Below are 20,907 nucleotides of genomic sequence, written 5' to 3'. Positions count from 1 at the left end.
GAGGCAATGCCTTTTCACCGAGATGAGAGATGAATCAACTTAAAGCGGCCAAGCAACCAGTAAGCTTCTGAACATCATGCACACGCACAGGTCTTTTCATTCGAAGTATAGTGCCCACTTTCTCTGGATTTGCGTCGATTCCTCGTTCGGAAACGAGAAAACCAAGTAATTTTCCGCCAGGAACTCCGAATGTGCACTTTGATAGATTAAGCTTGATATCATACCTCCTGAGGTTGGCAAATGTTTCAGCAAGGCCAGTCAGCAGGTCGGAACCTTTCCGTGACTTGACCACAATATCATCCATGTACGCTTCCACATTCCGACTGATTTGAGTGAGCAAACACTTCTGAATCATCCTCATGAACGTGGCTCCGGCATTCTTGAGGCCGAATGGCATGGTGCATAACAGAAGCACCCAAATGGGGTGATGAAAGCTGTTTTGATCTCATCGGGTCCATACAGACGGATCTGATGGTACCCGGAATAGGCGTCTAAGAAAGACAGTCGCTCACATCCCGCAGTCGAGTCGACTATTTGGTCGATGCGGGGGAGAGGAAAATGATCTTTCGGGCAGGACCGATTGATATGTTTAAAGTCAATGCACATGCGAAGTGACTTGTCCTTCTTGGGAACCATGACAACATTGGCGAGCCACTCGGAGTGGTAAATTTCTCGGATAAACTCTGTTGCTAAGAGCCGAGCCACCTCCTCGCCAATGTCCTTTCTTTTCTCGACGGCGGACCGTCAAAGATGTTCTTTAACAGGTTTCGCTTTTGAGTTGACTCATAGGCGATGCTCAGCCAGCCCCCTGGGAACACCCGACATGTCAGAAGGTTTCCATGCGAAGATGTCCCAGTTCTCGCGGAGGAACTGGATGAGCGCTTCTTCCTATTTGGGGTCGAGTGTTGTAGAGATATTGGTCGGAGCGGCGTTGGGGTTGTTGGAAATATGCCCTAGAGGCAATAATAAATTATTTATTATTATCATATTTCCTTGTTCATGATAATCGTTTATTATCCATGCTATAATTGTATTGATAGGAAACTCAGATACATGTGTGGATACATAGACAACACCATGTCCCTAGTAAGCCTCTAGTTGACTAGCTCGTTGATCAATAGATGGTTACGGTTTCCTAGCCATGGACATTGGATGTCGTTGATAATAGGATCACATCATTAGGAGAATGATGTGATGGACAAGACCCAATCCTAAGCCTAGCACAAAGATCGTGTAGTTCGTATGCTAAAGCTTTTCTAATGTCAAGTACCATTTCCTTAGACCATGAGATTGTGCAACTCCTGGATACCGTAGGAATGCTTTGGGTGCACCAAACGTCACAACGTAACTGGGTGGCTATAAAGGTGCACTACGGGTATCTCCGAAAGTGTCTGTTGGGTTGGCACGAATCGAGACTGGGATTTGTCACTCCGGTTGACGGAGAGGTATCTCTGGGCCCACTCGGTAGGACATCATCATAATGTGCACAATGTGACCAAGGGGTTGATCACGGGATGATGTGTTACGGAACGAGTAAAGAGACTTGCTGGTAACTAGATTGAACAAGGTATCGGCATACTGACGATCGAATCTCGGGCAAGTACAACACCGCTAGACAAAGGGAATTGTATACGGGATTGATTGAGTCCTTGACATCGTGGTTCATCCAATGAGATCATCATGGAACATGTGGGAGCCAACATGGGTATCCAGATCCCGCTATTGGTTATTGATCGGAGAACGTCTCAGTCATGTCTGCATGGTTCCCGAACCCGTAGGGTCTACACACTTAAGGTTCGATGACGCTAGGGTTATAGGGAATAGATATATGTAGTTACCAAATGTTGTTAGGAGTCCCGGATGAGATCCCGGACGTCACGAGGAGTTCCAGAATGATCCGGAGGTAAAGATTTATATATGGGAAGTCCTGTTTTGGTCACCGGAAAAGTTTCGGGTTTTATCGGTAACGTACCGGGACCACCGGGAGGGTCCCAGGGGTCCACCAAGTGGGGACACCATCCCCAGAGGGCTGTATGGGCCAAGTGCGGGAGGGGACTAGCCCCAGGTGGGCTGGTGTGCCCCCCACAAGGACCCAAGGCGCCTAGGGTTTGGGGAAGGGGGCGCACCCACCTAACTTGGGGGGCAAGTTTCCCCTCTTCCCCCCCCTTGGCCGCACCCTAGATGGGTTTTGGGCTGGCCGCCGCCCCTAGGGGTGGAACCCTAGGTGGGGGCACAGCCCCCCTCTTCCCCTATATATAGTGGAGGCATAGGAGCAGCCCAACACACGAAGTTCTTCTCCTCTTGGCGCAGCCCTACCTCTCTTTCTCCTCATATCTCGCGGTGCTTGGCGAAGCCCTACAGGATTGCCACGCTCCTCCACCACCACCACGCCGTTGTGCTGCTGCTAGACGGAGTCTTCCTCAACCTCTCCCTCTCTCCTTGCTGGATCAAGGCATGAGAGACGTCACCGGGTTGTACGTGTGTTGAACACGGAGGTGCCGTTCGTTCGGCACTAGGATCTCCGGTGATTTGGATCACGACGAGTACGACTCCTTCAACCCCGTTCTCTTGAACGCTTCCGCTTAGCGATCTACAAGGGTATGTAGATGCACTCTCCTTCCCCTTGTTGCCGGTTAGATAGATCTTGGTGACACGTAGGAATTTTTTTGAATTTCTGCTACGTTCCCCAACAGTGGTATCAGAGCTAGGTCTATTGCGTAGATTCTTTGCACGAGTAGAACACAAAGTAGTTGTGGGCGTTGATTTTGTTCAATATGCTTACCGTTACTAGTCCAATCTTGTTTCGACGGTATTGTGGGATGAAGCGGCCCGGACCGACCTTACACGTACTCTTACTTGAGACAGGTTCCACCGACTGACATGCACTTGTTGCATAAGGTGGCTAGCGGGTGCCAGTCTCTCCCACTTTAGTCGGATCGGATTCGATGAAAAGGGTCCTTATGAAGGGTAAATAGCAATTGGCATATCACGTTGTGGCTTTTACGTAGGTAAGAAATGTTCTTGCTAGAAACCCATAGCAGCCACGTAAAACATGCAAACAACAATTAGAGGACGTCTAACTTGTTTTTGCAGGGTATGCTATGTGATGTGATATGGCCAAGAAGAATGTGATGAATGATATGTGATGTATGAGATTGATCATGTTCTTATAATAGGAATCACGACTTGCATGTAGATGAGTATGACAACCGGCAGGAGCCATAGGAGTTGTCTTTATTTATTGTATGACCTGCGTGTCATTGAACAACACCATGTAATTACTTTACTTTATTGCTAACCGGTAGCCATAGTAGTAGAAGTAATAGTTGGCGAGACAACTTCATGAAGACACGATGATGGAGATCATGGTGTCATGCCGGTGACGATGATGATCATGGAGCCCCAAAGATGGAGATCAAAAGGAGCAAAATGATATTGGCCATATCATGTCACTATTTTGATTGCATGTGATGTTTATCATGTTTATGCATCTTATTTGCTTAGAACGACGGTAGTAAATAAGATGATCCCTCATTAAAATTTCAAGAAAGTGTTCCCCTTAACTGTGCACCGTTGCGAAAGTTCGTCGTTTCAAAGCACCACGTGATGATCGGGTGTGATAGATTCTAACGTTCACATACAATGGGTGTAAGCCAGATTTACACACGCGAAACACTTAGGTTAACTTGACGAGCCTAGCATGTACAGACATGGCCTCGGAACACAAGAGACCGAAAGGTCGAGCATGAGTCGTATAGTAGATATGATCAACATGAAGATGTTCATCGATGATGACTAGTCCGTCTCACGTGATGATCGAACACGCCCTAGTTGACTCGGATCATGTAATCACTTAGATGACTAGAGGGATGTCTATCTGAGTGGGAGTTCATTAGATGAACTTAATTATCCTAAACATAGTCAAAAGCCCTTTGCAAATTATGTCATAGCTCGCGCTTTAGTTCTACTGTTTTAGATATGTTCCTAGAGAAAATATAGTTGAAAGTTGACAGTAGCAATTATGCGGACAAAAGAAGGCTTATGTCCTTAATGCACCGCTCGGTGTGCTGGACCTCGAACGTGGTCTGTGGATGTTGCGAACATCTGACATACATGTTTTGATGACTACATGATAGTTCGGTAATGTTGAATGGTTTAGAATTGAGGCACCGAAGACGACTTTGAAATGTCACAGAACATATGAGATGTTCTGAGGGCTGAAATTGGGATTTCGGGCTCGTGTCCACGTCAAGAGGTATAAGACCTCCCACGAGTTTTCTAGCCTACAAACTAAGGGAGAAGATCTCAATCGTTGAGCTTGTGCTCAAATTGTCTGTGTACAACAATCACTTGAATCGTGTGGGAGTTAATCTTCCAGATGAGATAGTGATGTTTCTCCAAAGACATTGCCACCAAGCTGCTAGAGCTTCGTGATGAACTATAACATATCAGGGATAGATATGATGATCCTTGAAATATTCGTGATGTTTGACACCGCAAAAGTAGAAATCAAGAAGGAGCATCAATTGTTGATGGTTAGTGAAACCACTAGTTTCAAGAAGGGCAAGGGCAAGAAGGGGTACTTCATGAAACGGCAAATCAGTTGCTGCTCTAGTGAAGAAACCCAAGGTTGAACCCAAACCCGAGACTAAGTGCTTCTGTGATGAGAGGAACGGACACTGAAGCAGAACCACCCTAGATACTTGGTAGATAAGAAGGCAGGCAAGGTCGATAGAAGTATATTGGATATACATTATGTTGATGTGTACTTTACTAGTACTCCTAGTAGCACCAGGGTATTAGATACCGGTTCGGTTGCTAAGTGTTAGTAACTCGAAATAAAAGCTACGGAATAAACGGAGACTAGCTAAAGGTGAGCTGACGATATGTGTTGGAAATGTTTCCAAGGTTGATGTGATCAAGCATCGCACGCTCCCTCTACCATCGAGATTGGTGATAAACCTAAATAATTGTTATTTGGTGTTTGCGTTGAGCATAGACATGATTGGATTATGTCTATCGCAATACGGTTATTCATTTAAGGAGAATAATGGTTACTCTGTTTATTTGAATAATACCTTCAATGGTCTTGCACCTAAAAGGAATGGTTTATTGAATCTCGATCATAGTGATACACATTTTCATGCCAAAAGATATAAGATAGTAATGATAGTACCACTTACTTGTGGCACTGCCATGTAAGTCATATTGGTGTAAAACGCATGAAGAAGCTCCATGTTGATGGATCTTTGGACTCACTCATTTTTGAAAAGTTTGAGACATGCGAACCATGTCTATTAGTGTATACGCATGAAGAAACTCCATGCAGATGGATCGTTTGGACTCACTTGATTTTGAATCACTTGAGATATGCAAATCATACCACATGGGCAAGATGACTGAAAAGCCTCGTTTTCAGTAAGATGGAACAAGATAGCAACTTGTTGGAAGTAACACATTTTGATGTGTGCAGTCCAGTGAGTGTTGAGGCATGCAGTGAATATCGTTATGTTCTTACTCCACAGATGATTTGAGTAGATGTTGAGTATATTTACTTGATGAAACACAAGTCTGAATTATTGAATGGTTCAAGTAATTTCAAAGTGAAGTTGAAGATCATCGTGACAACAGGATAAAATGTCTATGATATGATCATAGAGATGAGTATCTGAGTTACGAGCTTTGGCATGCAATTAAGACATTGTGGAAATTGTTTCACAATTAATACCGCCTGGAACACCATAGTGTGATGGTATGTCCGAACATCATAGTTGCACCCTATTGGATATGGTGCGTACCATGATATCTCTTATCAAATTACCACTATCGTTCATGGGTTAGGCATTAGAGACAACCGCACTCACTTTAATAGGGCACCACGTAATTCCGTTGAGACGAATTCGTTTGAACTATGGTTTGGAGAAACCTAAGTTGTCGTTTCTTAAAAGTTTGGGGCTGCGACGCTTATGTGAAAAAGTTTCAGGTTGATGAGCTCGAACCCAAAGCGGATAAAAATGCATCTTCATAGGATACCCACAGTTGGGTATACCTCCTATCTCAGATCCGGAAGCAAAAGTAATTGTTTCTAGAAACGGGTCCTTTCTCGAGGAAAAGTTTCTCTCGAAAGAATTGAGTGGGAGGATGGTGGAGACTTGATGAGGTTATTGAACCATCACTTCAACCAGTGTGTAGCAGGGCACAAGAAGTTGTTCATGTGGCACCTACACCAATTGAAGCGGAAGCCGATGATAGTGATCATGATGCTTCGGATCAAGTCACTGCCGAGCCTTGTAGGTCGACAAGGACGCGTACTACTTCAGAGTGGTACGCAATCCTGTCTTAGAGGTCATGTTGCTAGACAACAATGAACCTACGAGCTATGGAAGAAGCGATGATGGGCCTGGATTCCAATGAATGGCTCGAGGCCATAAAATCTGAGAGAGGATCCATGACTTTGGAAGAAATACTAGATGGTCGTAAGGCCGTTGGGTAAAGATGGATTTTAAAAGGAAGACAGACAATGATGGTAAGTATCACCATTAAGAAAGCTCGACTTGTCGTTAAAGATGTTTTCTGACAAGTTCAAGGAGTTGACTACGGTGAGGCTTTCTCACTCATAGCGATGCTAAGAGTCTGTTGGAATTGGATTAGCAGTTACTGCATTATTTATGAAATCTTGCATATAGGATGTCAAAACATTATTTCCTTGACAGTTTTCTTGAGGAAAGGTTGTATGTGATACAACCAGAAGGTTTTTGACAATCCTGAAAGACGCTAACAAGTATGCAAAGCTCCAGGAATCCTTCTAAGGACTAGAGTAAACATCTCAGAGTTGGAATGTACGCTTTGATGAGATGATCAAAGATTTTGGGTCTATACAAAGTTTATGAGAAACTTGTATTTCCAAAGAAGTGAGTGGGAGCACTATAGAATTTCTGATGAGTATATGTTGTTGACATATTGTTGATCAGAAATGATGTAGAATTTCTGGAAAGCATATAGGGTTATTTGAAAGGTGTTTTTCAATAGAAAACCTGGATTAAGCTGCTTGAACATTGAGCATCAAGATCTATGAGGATAGATCAAAAACCGCTCAATGGTAATTTCAAATGAGCACATACCTTGACATAATCTTGAAGGTGTTCAAGATGGATCAGTCAAAGAAGGAGTTCTTGCCTGAGTTGTAAGGTATGAAGTTAAGAGTTAAAGCTCGACCACGGCAGAAGAGAGAGAAAGGAAGAAGGTCGTCCCCTATGCTTCAGATGTAGGCTCTATAGTATGCTATGCTGTGTACCGCACCTGATGTTTGCCTTGCTACATATCTGGCAAGAGGGTACAAAGGTGATCAAGGAGTGGATCACCAGATGGCGGTCAAAATTATACTTAGAGGAATAAGGATATGTTTCTCGATTATGGAGGTGATAAAGAGTTCGACGTAAAGGGTTATGTCGATGCAAGCTTTAACACCTATCCGAGTGACTCTGAGTAGCAAACCGGATACGTATAGTGGAGCAACCATTTGGAATAGCTCCAAGTGGAGCGTGGAAGCAGCATTTACAATATGACCTAGAGATTTACGAAGTACATACGAATCTGAATGTTGCAGACCCGTTGACTAAAACCTCTCTCACAAGCAAAACATGATCAAACCCCAGAACTCATTGAGTCTTAATCACATGATGATGTGAACTAGTTTAGTGACACTAGTAAACTCTTTGGATGTTGGTCACATGGCAATATGACCTGTGAGTGTTAATCACATGGCGATGTGAACTAGATTATTGACTCTAGTGCAAGTGGGAGACTATTGGAAACATGCCCTAGAGGCAATAATAAATTAGTTATTATTATTATATTTCCTTGTTCATGATAATCGTTTATTATCCATGCTATAATTGTATTGATAGGAAACTCAGATACATGTGTGGATACATAGACAACACCATGTCCCTAGTAAGCCTCTAGTTGACTAGCTCGTTGATCAATAGATGGTTACGGTTTCCTGACCATGGACATTGGATGTCGTTGATAACGGGATCACATCATTAGGAGAATGATGTGATGGACAAGACCCAATCCTAAGCCTAGCACAAAGATCGTGTAGTTCGTATGCTAAAGCTTTTCTAATGTCAAGTATCATTTCCTTAGACCATGAGATTGTGCAACTCCCGGATATCGTAGGAATGCTTTGGGTGTACCAAACGTCACAACGTAACTGGGTGGCTATAAAGGTGCACTACGGGTATCTCCGAAAGTGTCTGTTGGGTTGGCACGAATCGAGACTAGGATTTGTCACTCCGGTTGACGGAGAGGTATCTCTGGGCCCACTCGGTAGGACATCATCATAATGTGCACAATGTGACCAAGGGGTTGATCACGGGATGATGTGTTACAGAATGAGTAAAGAGACTTGCCGGTAACGAGATTGAACAAGGTATCGGCATACCGACGATCAAATCTCGGGCAAGTACAATACCGCTAGACAAAGGGAATTGTATACGGGATTGATTGAGTCCTTGACATCGTGGTTCATCCGATGAGATCATCGTGGAACATGTGGGAGAAAACATGCGTATCCAGATCCCGCTGTTGGTTATTGACCGGAGAACGTCTCGGTCATGTCTGCATGGTTCCCGAACCCGTAGGGTCTACACACTTAAGGTTCGATGACGCTAGGGTTATAGGGAATAGATATACGTTGTTACCGAATGTTGTTCGGAGTCCTGGATGAGATCCTGGACGTCATGAGGAGTTCCGGAATGGTCCGGAGGTAAAGATTTATATATGGGAAGTCCTGTTTTGGTCACCGGAAAAGTTTCGGGTTTTATCAGTAACGTACCGGGACCACCGGGAGGGTCCCAGGGGTCCACCAAGTGGGGCCACCATCCCCGGAGGGCTGTATGGGCCAAGTGTGGGAGGGGACCAGCCCCAGGTGGGCTGGTGCGCCCCCCCCCCCCACAAGGGCCCAAGGCGCCTAGGGTTTGGGGAAGGGGGCGCACCCACCTAACTTGGGGGGCAAGTTTCCCCTCTTCCCCCCCTTGGCCGCACCCTAGATGGGTTTTGGGCTGGCCGCCGCCCCTAGGGGTGGAACCCTAGGTGGGGGCGCAGCCCCCCCTCTTCTCCTATATATAGTGGAGGCATAGGAGCAGCCCAACACACGAAGTTCTTCTCCTGTTGGCGCAGCCCTACCTCTCTTTCTCCTCATATCTCACGGTGCTTGGCGAAGCCCTGCAGGATTGCCACGCTCCTCCACCACCACCACGCCGTTGTGCTACTGCTGGACGGAGTCTTCCTCAACCTCTCCCTCTCTCCTTGCTGGATCAAGGCATGGGAGACGTCACCGGGCTGTACATGTGTTGAACGCGGAGGTGCCGTCCGTTCGGCACTAGGATCTCCGGTGATTTGGATCACGACGAGTACGACTCCTTCAACCCCGTTCTCTTGAACGCTTCCGCTTAGCGATCTACAAGGGTATGTAGATGCACTCTCCTTCCCCTCGTTGCTGGTTTCTCCATAGATAGATCTTGGTGACACGTAGGAAATTTTTTGAATTTCTGCTACGTTCCCCAACAGGGGTCGGTCGGGTGGATGTGAACTGGCTTTGTCTCACCGGACGACTGAAATGCTGATTCCGTAGCGGGCTTCTTAGCTCGCAACAAATCACTTGGGTCCGCATTTCTCTGGTGTTCCTGCCACTCTTCTGCTACCATCTGAGCGTCGGTGATCTTTGAGCCTTTCTGAAAGCACTCTTCCGCCTTCTTCCGATTGCCAGTAACAGTGATCAGACCTTTGGGGCCAGGCATCTTCAATTTGAGGTCCACGTAACATGGTCGAGCCATAAAACGTGCATAAGCTGGCCTGCCCAAAATAGCATGATAGGCACTCTGGAAATCCACAACCTCAAATGTCAACTTTTCCTTGCAGAAATTTTTGGAATCACCGAAAACCACATCAAGAGCAATCTGGCCGAGTGACGCAGCCTTCTTGCCAGGAATGACTCCATAGAAACTCATGTTGCTGGTACTGAGTCTGGACATCGGAATGCCCATCCCTTTTAGCGTCTCTATGTACAGTATATTCAAGCTACTGCCACCATCCATCAACACTTTAGTCAGTCGAGTGCCTTTGACGACTGGGTCGACCACCAGAGCTTGCCTCCCAGGGGTGGCTATGTGTGTCAGGTGATCGGACTGGTCGAACGTGATGGCAGTCTGAGACCATTTCAGATAATTGGGAGTCTCCGGAGCAACCATATTCACTTCTTGGTTGATAACTTTCAATCGACTTTTGCTCTCAACGTCAGCAAAAATCACCAGAGTGGAATTGACCTGGGGATATTCCTCATCACTATCCCCCTTGTCCTCAACTTTGTCCGACTCCTTTTCCTTATCTTTGGGTTGTTTCCCTTGGAATTGCTGTATCAAGAGCCGACACTGTCGAGTGGTATGTTTTGGGTAAATGAAGTTACCCTCTTCATCTTTCTTCGTGTGGATGTGGCATGGCAAATCCAGCACGTCATTTCCCTCCTTGTCTTTCACCTTCTTGGGGTTCCAAGGTCCTTTGGGCTTCCCTTTAAACTTTCCTTGAGTCACGGCCAATGCTTCTCCAGGAGCAGCTGGCTCGGCTTTTCGCTTTTGCTTCCGACTGGAGTTCCCTCCTCCGGTTTCCTGGGCGACTGACTTGTGCTTGCCACCCATAGCCGATCTTCTTCTTCACCATTGGCATATTTGATGGCTATCTCCATCATTCGACTCACAGACATGTCTCCGGTTCAACCGAATTTCAGGCTTAGCTCTCTATACTTAATGCCTTCCTTGAAGGCACAGACCGCCTGGTGATCAGATACATTCTCTACCGTGTGATGTAATGTGATCCATCTCTGGATGTAATCTCTCAAAGTCTCATTCGACTTCTGCACACAAGTTTGCAACTCTGTCAGTCCTGCTGGTCGCTTGCATGTTCCTTCAAACGTTCTAACAAACACCCGAGAAAGATCTTCCCACGTGTAAATGCTGCTGGGTGTCAACTGATTCAACCATGCTCTCGCCGATCCTTCCAACATAAGAGGCAGATGTTTCATGGCCACCTCATCATTTCCACCGCCTATCTGGACAGCCACTCGGTAGTCTTCAAGCCAAGTATCAGGCTTAGACTCACCATTGAACTTACTGACTCCAGTCGCCAACCTGAAGTTGGGGGGAATCACCGCGGCCCTGATGGCTCTGCTGAAACACTCTGGTCCTGGGACATGCACTCGGCTGTTGGTGGGTACATCTCTGTCGTGACCCTCTCGGTGAGCTCTGTTCCTGTCGACCAGACCTTGAACGATGATGGATCTCGCGTCAAAGCCTGGTTCCCTGGGGTCGACTGGAATCCTTCGCCCACCACTGTGCTGGCGTCTATCATCCTGTTGTCGAGGTGCGTACGATCCACCCCTTGAGGGAGGGGTGGGCACTCGACGTCGATCATCGCGATCGAATCGGTGATCATACTGCTCACGGTTCTTGTACTGATCGTGCCGGTCTCCACGCCCCTCACGCCTCGGGGGCGATCTGGGGCTATGAGCCGACTGGACTGTATTCGCAGCTACGGATCTGCTGTGAATCCTATTCCACGACTGTGATACAGCTAAATTTTGATCTCCTGCTGCCCGGAGCAAATCTCTGATCTGCATCAAGCCTCTGCCAGCCTCTGACTGGGAAGGTTGAATTGACTCTGCTATACAGGCTGCAGCTGCTAAATTCTGAATCGGAGTTCGATATACCCGAGTCGGTGGTGGAAAGAGTTGACGCCGACTGGAGTCCGGAACCCGTTGCCGCGCACGCTCGTCGAGTGCTTGCTGAAGGTTCTCCAGTCGAGTGCGCTCAGCCAAGTTGGCCAAGCGTGCGTCCTCTAAGGCACGAGCCTCAGGGGTTTCTCCAACGATAGGAGTGTGAAGTGCATCCATGTTCCGGCGGCGAAGTTCTTCCCTTTGCAGCAAAGTGAGGGGCTCGGGGTGATACTCCTCATGGGCACGCGACGGGTCGCCTCCGTCGTCGCCGGGAAAACCGGGAGGACCGCGTGGTCCATCGACCATCAGAACCTCCGCCGCTGGATCACTGGTGTCGCACTCGGATGCAGTCTCTGCGGAGCCAGTCGACAGGTCGAACAGGCCGTAGAGAGATTCGTCGGGCTCGATTGCCGCGACTTGAGGGGTGGCCGACTAGCGGGCCGCCGCGTGCCTCACCCACCGCTGAAGCCTTGACCGACCGGAGCGCTTGCGCCGGCGGGAAGCAGGGAGGGAGGATGACACAACGACCGACCGATACTGGGTCAACGGTTGTCGTAGGAGGACGCCGCGGACGCACGCGCGAAAGTGCGTCGCTCCGCGGACTGGGAGCGTGTCGATGTTGAGTGGAGCCTCCTGAAGCCAAGCAAAGTCGTCGGCGATGAACGTGAGCGCGCCGAGACGGATCTCGCGGCCCTCGACCAAAACTCCGCTTGAAACCATGATGAAGGAGATCGAAAAAATTGTAACTTCTTCAATAAGTCGCTAAGACACCTGCCCCACGGTGGGCGCCAACTGTCGTGGTTCTAAGTCTGACAGTAGTGTAGGGGGGTACTAATGGAGAGGCAAGATCCTAGCTATGGAGTAGTTGTATACGTACGAGTTTTACGAGTTCAGGCCCTTCTCGGAGGAAGTAACAGCCCTACGCCTCGGAGCCCGGAGGCGGTCGACTGGATTATATGTGTATAAGTTATAGGGGTGCGAACCCTTTACACTGAGGAGGGGGGTGGCTTATATAGAGTTCGCCAGACCCCTCCAGCCCTCAGTTATGCAGGTTTAAAGTACATTAAGACAGGGGGTTACTGGTAACGCCCATATAAAGTGCTATGAAGACCATAAAGGCTACTTAATGACATACTGTTACGTGCAGAGTGACTTTAGGTTTCCTATTGGTCGAGTGCTTGGTTTCGTGGTCGAGTATCTTCGAGTCCGTCGAGTGGAACTGAAAGGTGATGTCTTCTAGAGATGTCCTTGGGTAGGGTGTCTTGGACAAGTCCATGACCCTACCCTAGGTACATGGTTTCATCAGGCGCCGCCGGCCTACGTCGACCTCGTCAGCGACGATGACGACACCGGCGGCCAGTGAAGACGGCGACGGCACCGACGGGCGCGGCAGGAGCGCGCGGGAGGCTTTTTTGTTTTTGTTTTTATGTTAATTATGAAACTGGGCCGTTTAAGTGGATTGAGAGAGTGGGCCATTTTATGGCCGTGACCCCTATATATGTTTTATATTTTTTTAAATGCGTTTATTTACTTTTTAAGTCATTTTATTCTAGTTTTTATATTTTTTTTATCCACGTCCACTCCCGACATGATTTGGGGGGCGGCCGCGCGGTGGACGCACGCACGACCCAACGGACAAAGCCAGATACGGACAAATCCATCAGCATCTCAAACGGACAAAATCCGACCAATCCGGACGTCCATTGGGGTCGTGTGCGGTGGAGTTGGCCTCACATCAGTGAAGCTCAGTCCCCTGTCTCCGGTGTGAGGAATCCGCCGCGCAGTTTCTCCTCTCCCCTCCTCCCCTCTCACGTGTTCATCGTTCTCCTCCCTACTAATCCCCCTCCCCCCTCCCTCTCCGGCCTCACTGGAACAACTGCCGCTGCTCGGCGCGACCGACTGGCATCTCTGGACCGGAGCGAGTGATTGCGTGTCCCAGATCCAACAGTATAGTACAGTATTCAAGAAGTGGTGCCACCCACCGCAAACACCTGGGGGGTAGTTGGCGGCGACCCGGCCATTCAAGTCCGACCTCACCTCGGTGGCGCCTGCGGATATTCGGTGCCCTCGCCACTCCACCCGCCGCGCGAGTTCTTGGTCCGCTCGCCGGAGTTCGTCGGGCCGCCGCGATGCAGCAGCAGCAGCAAGGTAAAGGCTGGATTCCACGGTTCCCAAGTTGCAATCTTTCGCCGTGTCCTGTGCGGTTCCTGCGGCTGATTTTGGATTTTGGTTACCAAGCGCCGGGCGGTTAGGTTTGGGTGCTGTGGGGTGGGAGTAGTAAATACTAGGTCTTATGGATTTGGTTCCGGATCCTGTATATTGCTGCTTCATAGCTCATGTTCCTGATTCACCTAGCTGCTATGTTTCTTTCTTTTTTGTAAATACTTTCAAACCATGATCCTATCTACTACTCCTAGTAAATACTCTCTTTTTTTTTAGAAATATCGGAGTAGTAAATACTTTGGAACCATGATCCCTCCTGCTGTTATGTTCCTTTTGTTGTAAAGTGGTGATCCCCCAGCTTCGTTAATGAACTGGGAAATATAACCTTATTTGCAATGCGTTCCTAATGATCTGTTTTGTGAAAAGTTTGTTACATTTTTGTTCTTCCGATTTGGGTGCCGGATCCTATCTATGCTGCTTCATAACCCATGTTCCTGATTCACCCAGTGCTCTGAAAACCATGATCCCTCCTGCCTGCTGTTATGTTTCTTTTGTTGTTAAATGGTGACCCACCCTGCTTCGTTAATGAGCTGTCACGGGTTCACTTATTTGTGATGCGTTCTTAATGATGTCATTTATATCTTCGCTGGTTGGTGACGAGTTTGTTGCATTTTGTTCTTCCAATTCAGGTCTCGACATACAAAATCTGCAGCGGGAGGTGAAGACGCGGTGGCTCAAGCCCAGAGAGGTTCTCGACATATTGCGGAACTGCGAGCTGTTCGGGATCCAAAACAGGACCCCTCAGAGGCCACCGAGTAATAAAACCATCCTTTTGTTTTCTTGCTTGCGAGATATCTGATTTAATCTAATGCGTGCCCTGGGTGAAATTACAGGTGGTTCTTGGTTCCTTTTCAACCGTAGGGTACATCGGTTCTTCCGGAATGATGGGTATCAATGGCAAAAAAAGAGGAATGGGAAGAGTGGTAACGAAGCACACGAGTACCTTAAGGTCTGTTCAATGTTTATCTTCTCTAGTCTAGTAATAGGAGTCCAAGTGTTAATCATAGTATTTTAGTAAGAGGAAGGAAATCCAATAAATAGTTGGTAAGCTTTGTTGCTATGACTCAATCAGATGAGCTGCATAGTTAATGTGCTTTCCTCGTTTGACCCTACAAATTTCAGGTTGACAATGTAAAGGCACTGAATTGCTACTATGCTCGTGCAGAAAATAACCCTACATTCATGAGGCGGATATATTGGATGCTTGAACCGTGAGTACTCTGGTTACTTGTAGGGGGAATATGTTATGCACTGTATTCTATGCTTCCCATAAGCTTTTCTTGTGTCTCGGATGTTTATGAATTGTGATTTCCTTAGAACACAAACCCAATAGCAACTTTGTATGTGTGCTCCTCATGGAGGATTTTTTGAATGGGAACTCAGGGAGGAATATATAAGCGGTCCATGGCCACGTGTCATTTTCTTTTCTTGCTTCTATGGTAAAGCCTGTTGCATTAATTCATATTCACAAGTTATTCTGTCTACGGTCGTTACTTTGAAGTTTCAGCATCCATCTGAGATGTTCCCAACAGATAGAAACCAACATTCACCAATTCCTTGCAGACATGTTAAAATTTGCAATGGTCTACTATGTTCTCCCATATTTTCTGATGATGTGAAACAGTGCAAGAGACTTTATTCCTAAGGGCAGTCCTATATTTTTACTAGGAGTCTCCAAAATAGGCACAGCAATTCTTGTACTTGTAAGTTCCAGAAAATATTGGTATTATACCCTGTTATTACTATGACTTCTACTGTTGGGGTGTGGGTTATGATTTGCTGTTATTTTCCCCGTGAATAACAATTTTTTATTTGTAGATTTCAGTTCACATTTAATGGAAGCAATTCATCTTTGCAGGGCTTATGAGCACATTGTTCTTGTCCACTATAGAGATGTGCTAGAGGTTCGTCTCTTGTTTTATCTTCCTTTTGTCATAACATATCTGCAATTCTTCCTAAAAAAACACATCTGCAATTCTGATGCTTAACCAACTAGGACGAGTGAAAAAATAACGTTGGTTTACTTCCACAGTTATCTATTCACTTCAACAGTGGGCGATCTTTGAACATATCAGATTAATTGATCACTGGGGCAAAGCACCAGTGAAATTGAACTTGACATCGTGTAGAATTTCCATTGGTTAATTCACCTGTTAAGCTAGTGCACATTATTAATTAGTGGCTGAAGTCACTGCATTGTTTTTGGGGCTATCCTGTGCTTAACCTTTATTTGTTGATTGATTACCAGGGCAGCATTTCAGTATCAGCACTAAACGGTTCACCAACATCCTATCAGAATGGCAGTGCTAGCAGAGCGGATGCACATAGTTCACCGGGGTTGACAAGTGAGATAATTGCGCCACGTCTCCTCTCGCGCAGCCCAGGATCCGCGGAAGAAGTTAGTTCCCAGATCCTGACCATAAACAATGAATCAAATGATACAAGTCAATTTGATTGGCGGCGGATGCTTGAAATGCAGTTGAGTCTGGAAAACAAGGAACGTCATGATGTTACTGGCGAGATTCTGCCAAATCATGATCCTAATCCTATTCCTGGGATCCAGAATGAAGAATTCGACACAGGTACAAACCTTGCAGATATCTTTTATGAACTGGAGGAGTTTAGTGAAGACAACCGTACTGAAGGAAGCCAACCTTATCGCGATCCTATTGATGTCATAAGAAATTCAGGTGCTCTAGTCTTGCGCTACCAAATACCATGCATTATGATTCTTTCATTGGTAATTACTGCCTGGGTTACCATGAGCAAACTTTCTGAAAAATTGCAATTTTCCATGTATGTCTCTCTTGATCGGAAGCATGGTTGGAAGAGGACCAGCTTAATTCTTTTCTGCATTCACCTCCTGTGACAGTTGATGAAAACCAATGGTTCCATATTTATGAGGTTTCTCCAGAATGGGCATTTTGTTCTGAAAGTGCTAAGGTATCCCCTGGAGCTGAAGTTGATATTCTTAATTCAACAAGTTGTTTTGTCAGTTAAATAATGCTACTTCGTTGTTCCGCTCTATTGATAAGATATGGAACCATTTGGGGATATTGGCACATGGGAGTGCCAATATCGGTATAATTATCGGAGTGTGCATGATCTCTGAGTTCATCTATTGCCTCGTTGGCAAAAATGTTGACCATTTAAGGAAATTCTGTGCCAGAACCATGAGTGGAAGCTTGCTATCCATGTGCCAGAACCATGAGTTGGCTGCGAGCTCTTATGGGTTTCACCTCTAGCCTACCCCAGCTTGTTTGGGACTAAAGGCTTTGTGGTTGTTGTTGTTGTTGTTGTTGTTGTTGTTGTTGTATTTAAGGAAATTCTGTGTTGAAGTCAGTTTCTACCATGATCTCTTACAATAATTAATTGGAGGCTATAAATGGTATGCAGGTTGTCATTGCAGGAGACTTCCCCTCCAATATTTTATGGGTACTATTTGGTGATGTTAAGGTACCTGCGGAAATTGTCCAGCAAGGTGTCATCCGTTGTTATACTCCATCATACCTTGGTGCTGGAAAGGTGAGAATGTGCATGCTCGATGAGAATGGGAAACCTTGCACTGAAGCTCGAGAATTTGGATTTGTTGAAAAGCCTACCAACACAATGATTATTGGGAACGGGAAACCCTGCAGTGAAGCACGAGAATTTGAATTCCAACAGAGGCCTACCAAAAGTGACAATGAGCTGTTGTTGCTTCTTAACTATGTGCAGATGCTTTTTGATAGTCATGGCTGTGAACTCTTCTCAAAGTTCAGGTTGCCACTCCCAAATGTCCAGTCTGGATTCCCAGTTAACCCCTCAGAGATTATAGGGAGAACATGTGAGCAGTTGGACCATGAAAATGCAGTAAATTGCATCATGGAAGTGATGCTTAACAGTAAGTTTGAGGACTGGCTATCATCCAAATTTGAACAGAACAGTCAAGGGGTGTATTTGCTTCCTAAGCAATACCATGGTGTTATACATACAATTGCTGCACTGGGATACGACTGGGCTCTGAAACCGCTGCTTAATAATGGCGTGCCTATAAACTACCGTGATGCAAATGGATGGACCGCTCTGCATTGGGCTGCACGATTCGGAAGGTATTGATAGTCTATTCATTGCATGCAAAGATTTACTCAAACTATTTTCATAAGCTTTCCTATTCTTGCAACCAAATGCATATGTCCCATCTGTAATATAGGCAATTTATGTTCTGTTTCCTAGCTTCATCTCATATGAATTTCCTCCTGACTCTGAGCCTAATATGAAATGACAGGCAACAAATGGTAGCGGTTCTTGTTGCTGCAGGCGCTGCTGTGGGTGCACTTTCAGATCCAACAGCGGAAGACCCTGCTGCCAAGACACCTGCTTCGATAGCGTCTGCATATGGTTTCATAGGCATCTCTGCATTCCTTTCAGAAGCAGAACTAACCAGTACCTTTCATTCTCTGGAATCACAAGAAAATGGGAAACCCGTAGATCATAATGGTGGAGTGAGTACATCTAGTGCCGTGGATAGAGTATCAGATAAATGCGCACATATGGATGGTGGAACTGATGACCAGCTTGCACTGAAGGATTCTTTAGGAGCTATCCGAAATGCTGTTCAAGCTGCCGGGTGCATACAAGCTACCTTCCGTGTGTTTTCCTTAAAAAAGAAGAAACAAAAGGCTCTTCAGAATGGAGATAGCTCTGCTTCGCCATCTATGCTCGAAAGAGCTGCATTATCTATCCAGAAGAACTTCAGGTGCTGGAAGAAACGTAAGGAATATCAGAAAGTTCGGAAAAATGTCATCAAGATTCAGGTAAGTTCAGTTCCGTGTATCATGCACAGATTAATTAGATGTGTACTAGTGCATCCTTGATGTTTTGAGGATTTTGTTCAGTCGATAAGCATGTCCACCTGTATATTCTGATAGGCACGGTTCAGAGCTCACCGAGAAAGAAACAAGTACAAGGAGTTACTTCAAAGTGTTGGCATCCTTGAGAAGATCATGCTGAGGTGGTTCCGAAAAGGCGTTGGTCTGCGAGGAATCAATAGCAGGGCGATGCCAATCGACCAAGACGAGGAAGAAGACATTGTCAAGGTTTTCCGCAAGGAAAGAGTGGAGACAGCTGTCAGTGAGGCTGTTTCGAGGGTATCGGCTATCGTCGGTTGCCCTGTCGCAAGGCTGGACTACCGCAGGATGCTCGAAATGCACCAACAAGCAAAGGTGAGGCCATGATCCGTGGTGTCTACTGAATGCGTTTCAGTCAAAAACTTGCTCAAGGAAGTAACAGATTTACGAGCGAAAAACTCGCTCCATATGTCTACTGTCTAGCACTTTGTGCATGAAATTTGCAACTTATTTATTCTCTTGAACTTACTAAAATGGTTTTTCTCATCACAGATTGGCCATGGAAAGTAGCTGATCTGGCACCAGCTATGTTGATGACAGAGCACTGGGCAGCCACTATCCTGTGTCCTCCTCCCCTGTTAAATGATGACCTGGAAAGCAGCTGGCAGCCTGAAGAGCAGTAAAAGCCTTGGTGACTAGTGGATCCTGCCAAATCAGAAGGATTTACCAACAAGTTTCAGTACCATCACCAATCCATGATGAAATTGATGTTTCACTTCACTGTACATAAAAAACCCAATGTGCATATCCTGACTTCTGGCCAAACTTTAGGAAGGTGTAAGGTCTGTGTGTATGATGAGGAAGTACCATCTGCTTTGTAGTACGTAGTACCATCCTTCACATTTGCTAGGCGTGTACATGGTAATAAATGTGATGGTAATCCTGGACCGCAGCTGAATTGTCAATGAGGAGTATGATGAAGCTCTGGAAGCTTAAATACCAGCTGCCTTGTGTGTAGTACCCCTTCTGGTTATTTTTACTCCACATATAAGATTTGTCTGAAGTCGAACTTCGTAAAGTTTGACCATGTTTTTGCGTCATGAATTTAATTTTCATGTTGTATAACTTCAGTATGGTATATGTTGATATTTTTTCATATAAACAGGGTCAAACTTTGCAAAGTTTGACTTTAGATAGATCTTATATGCGGAGTAAAAATGGCTGGAGTACCACCTTTCACAATTGCTAGGCGTGTACATTGTACATGTAGGGATGTCAACCGGGTCCCGTTTAAAGTCCACTTATGATATGCTAGTTCAAAAAGGTTTTTTGTTTGTTTGAGGAAAATGAACTATCAAGCTAGCAAAAACTAACTAAACAGGATTGCGGACGCCATTTGTTTGCCACTTATATCCCTATGTACATGGCAATAAATATGATGATAAATCTGAAACGGGGCTCAATTGTCAATGAGGAGCACGATGAAGCTTTTGAAGTTTGTATGTACTCCCACCATTTATATTTGTCACTACTAGACCTGTAAATGGTAATAAATGTATGGCAAATCCTGAAACCGGGAACGGGTGTAAATGACTAGTGCTAGTACCATCTTGTGCACATGCAAAGCATAATTGGTCATTGGCCAAATTCACACTTCTTTGATTGTCATCATTCTGCTGAAAATAAATTCAACCAAAGCACAAGATAACATGACCTTGATGCAGGCCTGCAAAGGCAGAGGCAGTAATTAACTAATAATGCTCCGGCAGCATTTTGGCCTTCCCCTTTGGCCCTTCTATTTTGCAGGTAGCAACAAATCAGATTCCATGGGATCCTTTTCTTTTCTTTTGCTTTTCTTTTTTTGCGAGGAGATTCCATGAGATCCTATTTGAAATGAGAAAAGAAAACCCGTTCCCGTGTTCCAAGCAGAGACCCCTAGATATCGACACGATCGTAGTTTTTTCTTTCTTTCTGATGGAAGGTGGTTGAATCCGCCCATTTCATTATATATTTTAAAAAAAGAACTTGTTTGTGTGGGAAACGAACCGACTCCTGAAAAATTCGTTTTTCAAGAAAAAAAAACCT

General features: G+C 45.8%; 1 protein-coding gene across 3 annotated transcripts; it reads left to right on the top strand.

Annotated features, from left to right (window-relative positions):
- The first annotated feature begins 13,550 nt into the window (after positions 1-13,550).
- Positions 13,551-19,900, top strand: LOC119278195 (calmodulin-binding transcription activator 4-like). Of its 3 annotated transcripts, XM_037559548.1 has the most exons (12): positions 13,551-13,918; positions 14,623-14,748; positions 14,827-14,942; positions 15,116-15,204; positions 15,852-15,897; positions 16,242-16,391; positions 16,473-16,683; positions 16,812-16,936; positions 17,390-18,084; positions 18,261-18,789; positions 18,904-19,197; positions 19,375-19,900. In XM_037559548.1, exons 1-12 carry the CDS (start codon positions 13,900-13,902, stop codon positions 19,390-19,392), a joined length of 2,418 nt encoding a protein of 805 aa, XP_037415445.1. In that variant the 5' UTR covers positions 13,551-13,899; the 3' UTR covers positions 19,393-19,900. The 3 variants fall into 3 exon arrangements, with proteins under 3 accessions (XP_037415445.1, XP_037415444.1, XP_037415446.1); XM_037559547.1 differs by having other exon boundaries at positions 16,242-16,683; XM_037559549.1 differs by lacking the exons at positions 13,551-13,918; positions 14,623-14,748 and having other exon boundaries at positions 15,159-15,204; positions 16,242-16,683.
- The last annotated feature ends 1,007 nt before the right edge of the window (positions 19,901-20,907 follow it).

This window comes from Triticum dicoccoides, chromosome 3B (genome assembly GCF_002162155.2).
Source record: "Triticum dicoccoides isolate Atlit2015 ecotype Zavitan chromosome 3B, WEW_v2.0, whole genome shotgun sequence".
Lineage (NCBI taxonomy): Eukaryota > Viridiplantae > Streptophyta > Magnoliopsida > Poales > Poaceae > Triticum > Triticum dicoccoides.
The sequence above is the reverse complement of the archived record's forward strand: the minus strand, read 5'-3'. Positions and strand labels throughout refer to the sequence as shown.